Source organism: Stylophora pistillata, chromosome 1 (genome assembly GCF_964205215.1).
Source record: "Stylophora pistillata chromosome 1, jaStyPist1.2, whole genome shotgun sequence".
Classification (NCBI taxonomy): Eukaryota; Metazoa; Cnidaria; class Anthozoa; order Scleractinia; family Pocilloporidae; genus Stylophora; species Stylophora pistillata.
This window is the reverse complement of record NC_142519.1, coordinates 5,622,512-5,628,210: the sequence shown is the minus strand read 5'-3', so window position 1 is coordinate 5,628,210 and position 5,699 is coordinate 5,622,512. Positions and strand designations below refer to the sequence as shown.

At 37.3% G+C, this 5,699-nt stretch overlaps 1 protein-coding gene across 1 annotated transcript; it reads right to left on the bottom strand.

The window, feature by feature from the left end:
• Positions 1–624: 624 nt before the first annotated feature.
• On the bottom strand, positions 625–5,699 carry LOC111324728 (major facilitator superfamily domain-containing protein 6). Its single transcript, XM_022928354.2, has 2 exons — positions 3,821–5,699; positions 625–1,497 (listed from the first exon to the last, which is right to left on the bottom strand). Exons 1-2 carry the CDS (start codon positions 5,364–5,366, stop codon positions 1,214–1,216), a joined length of 1,830 nt encoding a protein of 609 aa, XP_022784089.2. The 5' UTR covers positions 5,367–5,699; the 3' UTR covers positions 625–1,213.

The window sequence follows — 5,699 nt, the reverse complement described above, 5'->3', positions numbered from 1 at the left end:
GCCCCACACTGTAAGCGGCACTTTATTCAGAGATGCGTAACAAGACTAATAATAGCAATATTGGCGGGTCGCGAACAGTTTTCATTTTTCAATATGCAGAGAAGTGCATAACACAGGTCTTTTGATATATTCCATAGAAAATTTGCCTACTTTTTTCCCGATTTGTTGGTTGTACGGTACATGTATCGTAGATATTTAAAGCACTTCTGTTTTCCACATACTAAATTTAATGCCTCGATCTGCACCCTCTTCCAAAGATTAGAAAATTCTTCTTTGTGAAAGTCAGTCTACATATATCTGCGAATTTTCACAAGTACACTAACGACAGAAACTTATTTACTACAGAAATGTATAATTACACATAACACCATTAACATTATCAAAACCTTCCTTTTCGATCTGACTGAGATTTTTCCGGCTGCTTATGGATGGATTTATCTTGGAAACGACGAAAAAACTGCTCAGTTTTGAACTGGAGAGATGTTTAAGGAAATCTTAACACTTATACAGGAAGAATGATAGATCGTACAAATTTTACTTTCGTACTAACCCTATGATGTACCAATCCCAAGATATTGGGTGTAGGATTTGCTATTGAAACCAAGCATAAACAGAGGTATTATAAATTAGATTCATGATTTATCTGCCCTTGGATAATTCATTTAAAATAGCAAATGTAACTTGTTAAATGTTTTCACTAATTCCATATTTTTCCCTCTCACAAAATCGAGGAGGCAGTTAAGAATTCAGTGAACGTAATACCGTCTAATACCTGTTTTGATAGAGTTCCTCAATAATTCAAAAATTCAAATGATAATTTCCATTTTTTTTTCTTTCTTCAGTGGTAAAGTCACAATTATAGCTTTGCTTATGGCAAAGCATAGATCAAACTTTATCTGAAATGTGTTAACAGAAAATAAAGGTAAAATGTTTGATAAAAACGAACTTGTGCATTCCGAATATATTTAGCATGATGTTCAGTTAACCTTATTTTGTTCTGTTCCATATTTGCTTACAAAAATCAAAACGTTTCCCTGGATATCGAAATTTATAATGATCTAAAAATAATATACTGTATTCCTCTGGAAACTTTTTAAAACATAATTACCCTAATATTTTATAATCCCTTGAGAAATTCTTATGTCAATGAGTTCTAATGAATAAATAAGTCAAATAAATTAGTAGATAACTAAAATTTTGTGGATAAATTACTTCATTTAGCGTCCCCTGTTCTGTCTTCATCTATAGCACTCTCTTGGTCATCGTCTGGGTCCTGAACAGGCTCAGAGGGAATCTGAGAATATTGAGAACTTTTTTGATGGAAATTGTTGATCGCGAAGAACAGAACAAGAATTGCAAAGGACAAAGCCGCTTCAAGGCGAAATGTCAAACGTGCGCCAATCGAGTGAACCATCAACCCACCAATGACTCCGCCCACTGCCATACCTAGACCCCAGTACACCCCGTGAATTATGCCTTGGATAGTAGCTCCGGAGCCTGGAAATAAATAAAGAGTAGAGTGAATCAAAAAAGAACTTTATTTTCTTATAGTCTTATCGTACCAGATGAGATTTTCGTGAGCTATTGGATATTCAAGGTCAAGGTTGATTTCAATCAGCTAAATCTTGAAAGCCTTGATATCATAACAAATGTAATCGGAAAAATTGTTTTTGTTACTGTATAATTAACAGACAAAATAATTTACTAGATGAAAATCAACTTTGCTCGTTGATCTGTGAAGTGTTTTGTTATCCAGCAACAAGTGAAATAAATAATGATCTTTTTTTTTTTACGCAATTGCTTGTTGTATTTTTTTTGGGAATGTTTCTTTGGTTTTTCTGCACTATGCTTGACTTGATATTTCGTGATGATGACCATAAAAAAACCGATGATCGATAAGAAACCACATGGCCACACTTTGCACGCGATGCGATGCCGTGGTTCAGATCTGAACTTCAATGAAGATACCAGATAAAAAAAAAGCTGAATGTTAAGACGGGAAATTGTAACGCGAGCTTCTTTCACACACTGACCATACCTTAGACAAGATTTTTGTTTTAAATTCGACATATTTTATAAGAATCTTAGTAAAATCACTGTGATGAAGATAACTTCAACTGATTTGTTAAATTTTCAGATATATGAGCTTCCTTACTTAAAAATCTTTACAAAATATTCTTTTGATAAGGGTTTTTTGTGGAGAAAGCCTGTTTGCCAACGATCACGCAAATCTGGTCAGCTCTATCATAGACCAACCGCGGGTCTCCTCGCATATTTCTCATGGGGGCCAGAGACTCTTGTTCAATATCATCGATATAACAGATAAATGTACTGAAACTTCACGGAAACACCAACTGCGGCTAATTGTTAAAGTGTTGAAAATTGCTTTTTTCACCTCATTCTAAGTATTCGTTTCAGAAATTCGTTACAACTGTAAATTAGATTTTTTTAGCTTTCCGGGGTTGTCTTGTTCAGTTTGAATTGGAAAAAAATAATTGAGAGAAAATATTTGAAAATGATTTTTTTCTCCGCTTGTATGAAGATTTGCAATCTCTAAAGGAAAGAAAATTTTCTTCGCCATTACTTATTAACAAGCGGCCAAGACAGCTAAATTATAAAGCATACGGCCTATAAACGATGCCTTTTATAATTGGTTTTATGTGGGGGAGGCAGGCGATGCAAATCAGATGGAAAGAATATCAATTAACTTCCTTTGAAAAAGAACTAGGGTAAAGAAACCAGATGCTCCGGAAAAGACAAGAAATGAGTTGATGAGTGGTTTAAAAAGAAAAAGCAGGATTAAGCTTATGAAGAAAGTATCAATTATTCACTACCTCAGTTCAGTTTGAAATTAAAGAATAAAGTCATTCATATAGTATCTTAGCAACGCGCCCACGGAAATTCCATCAAAATAATTCCAACTAGATGAAAAGGGCGTGTAGTTAAGCTGAAACTAGATTAGAAAATCTTAACAAAAACCCTACACCTATTGAAACGAGCCTCTGCGTTCGAGGGTAAACTAATTTGAATAATAGCTAGTAATTTTAATAACGGCGGCTTAGTTTATTCGTTAGGGCCAAAGCTTCATTATGGCATGAGGTGTTGGTTTAGTGATACAGTTAATGGTTTTTAGTTCTTAGACAAATTGATTAGCTTAAAAAGTAAATTTTCCTCTAAGTGTGATGAGCGGGTGTTGCAAAATTTAAGAATCTCATTTATGTTTAGAGGTGGTGACTCACAAAAAAAGTTTCCTTAGCTTTGACACTAATTAAAACTTCTTTATAAATAAGAAACATTTTTAGGGCTCTATATGCACTAAAAAACTTAAATTTTCCTTCAACCTGGAAAACGTTTCCAATTTCATGACAGTTTCTTTACCTTAAATGTTAATCTAATATCCGGGAAGGTCTTTTTGATCCAGTTCAAGTGAATGAGTGACTGGTGTTTTTAAATTATTGACCACTGAAAATTTTCTACGTTGGCGTTTACAACTTCCTTGCATGAGGTCCGGTATCTTATAACGCAAACGAAAACAAATAATCTGACCGGGAGAATAACTAGTTTTGTTTGATCTTATTTCTTTTGAAAACAACAAAAAATATTGGGGCGATGCGGTCAGCTTTTGAAAATTTAGCTTTCTCTATTTCTCTGGAGCACGTAGGTAATCAAACAAAAAATGAAATATTAAATCGAAATAATGGTAACTAGATTCGAAACTTGCTTAAGCTTAGGAAATCGAATCTTGGGAAGCGTGATATTTTATCTTAAATAAACAGGCGACTCTTGTAACAAATTGCTGAACACAAACTGTTTTCCTCACCTGGTTGCGGTCCAACGTATGCAACACTTGCTGTCCAAACTCCTCCGTATGTGAAGCCTTGCAAAGCTTCTAAGGGCAAAACCCACCATGGTTCATTAAGGTACGAGTAAAGCAAAAATCGTAACCCATAGCAGGCAAGCCCTGTATAGAGGACGGCGTCGTGGCCGATCTTCTGCACAAAGTAAGTGGCAAGGAAGAACATCACTACCTCAGACAGGCAATTTACTGCAACAATGATGGTGAAAAGGATCGGTGTTCCGCCAATGTCTTGAAGGAACCAAAACAAGAAAGAGAGCTGCAGGCTGTGGGAGAACCCAAGGAACAGCAGTGTGCAGATGAAGGCTCCATTCTTCAGGTTATAAAATATCTTAAGTCCCTTGAAAAACTCGTTTTCCATATTAGAAACATCCTGTTTAGAGGGCGCTGGTACGAAATTGAAGAACAGGCCGACAAAGAAGTCGAGAATCATCGCTCCAGCAAATACGTAAAAGCACGACACATAGTTTATACTGTCTTCGTAAGGGCATGAATTGAAAGCTGTCACCACAGCCCCTGACAACAAAGAACCGATTCCCCAGCCTACGGAACCAAACAGCCTTTGTCGGCCGTATTGGTGTTCCCTGCCACTCAGAATACCAAGTGTTCCGCTATCAGTCAGCATTGGTGCTGGTGCAGCAATAAATTCACCTAGAAACACAATAACCAGCAAAGTTGCAAAAATACTTTGATTATCTTTCACACGGAAATCATTCTTCATGTTAGGATTCTTGCGTTTCTTGTTCTTTGTCAATATTTTGGAATTTGCCTCAGTGATTTTTCGCGGCTTATCTTCGTGCCTTGGTCCGGTGTTTTCCATGCTTTCTTTCTGAGCTGTCCCATAATCGAAGGGATGCATGTCCTTCCCAAGCTCTTTCTGTTTGTCAAAATCATTATCTATTAGGAATTTTTCTGTCGCCACAGACCCTCGAACTGCAATACCGGCATTTTCAGCTGATGATTCATTTGTTTCGTCAGCACCTTTTGTGAGAGACTTTCCTTGCAAAATTGTATTAGTGGCTGGGAAGCCACTTTGTCGCGACGATCGATCAACCGAGTATTGAGCGAATAAGTTAGACCGGATTTTGCTAAAGTTTGTTATGTTCACATCAGGGTAGCAAGGCAAATGAAACGGCGAGACTATACTTTGCGAGAAATGGGCCACAGTTGTTCCCAGAATGGACACAAGTAGAATGAGCTTCGGCTTGTTGCATACATCCGTGACCATTCCCCAGAGAGGCGAGCATAACATTTTCACAAAAGGGCGAACTCCAAGCAGAATACCAGACTGTCGAGCTGTAAGCCACAACTGCTTGTAAAACACGCCAAGATACGGAAGGAAAGCGCCGGTTGCCATGAAATAGAAAAAGAAGGATAATTTCGGGATGACGAGGTCCTTGTCAACTGTATTTAAGATCTTTTTAGCCAAATTTATTGATTCTCCCTCGAATTTCTGACATTGCTTCGACGAATCGTCATTCGCTGAACTGGATAATTTTCCCTTCTCCATTCCAAAGCGCAAAGGTTAATCTCGACTGAGCCAAAAGTACCAGTAAACCTTTGGGATTACGCCGTTAAAATCAACATAATCTTTGACTCTGTGGAGTAAAATCTCAGCGAGGGCCCTCGAAGAACGAAGAGATCATGATCTTGTAACGTTCATATGGAGAAGTTAATTTGAGTCATCGAGTTGACCACGTCCTTAACGCCAAGAACGATCGCGCCGAATGAGGTGACGATTGCTCCGACTGGAGTAGCCTTGCGTGAAAATAATATAATTTGGAGCACTTTAAACCACCTTGGTCTCAGTGTAAACAGTCAAGGCCAACTGTTTATAGACTGT

Coding starts and splice junctions, on each gene's coding strand:
- LOC111324728 (XM_022928354.2), bottom strand. CDS start 5,366: ATGGAGAAGGGAAAATTATCCAGTTCAGCGAATGACGATTCGTCGAAG. Junction 1,498..3,820: donor ATACGTTGGACCGCAACCAG/GTGAGGAAAACA, acceptor ATTTATTTCCAG/GCTCCGGAGCTACTATCCAA.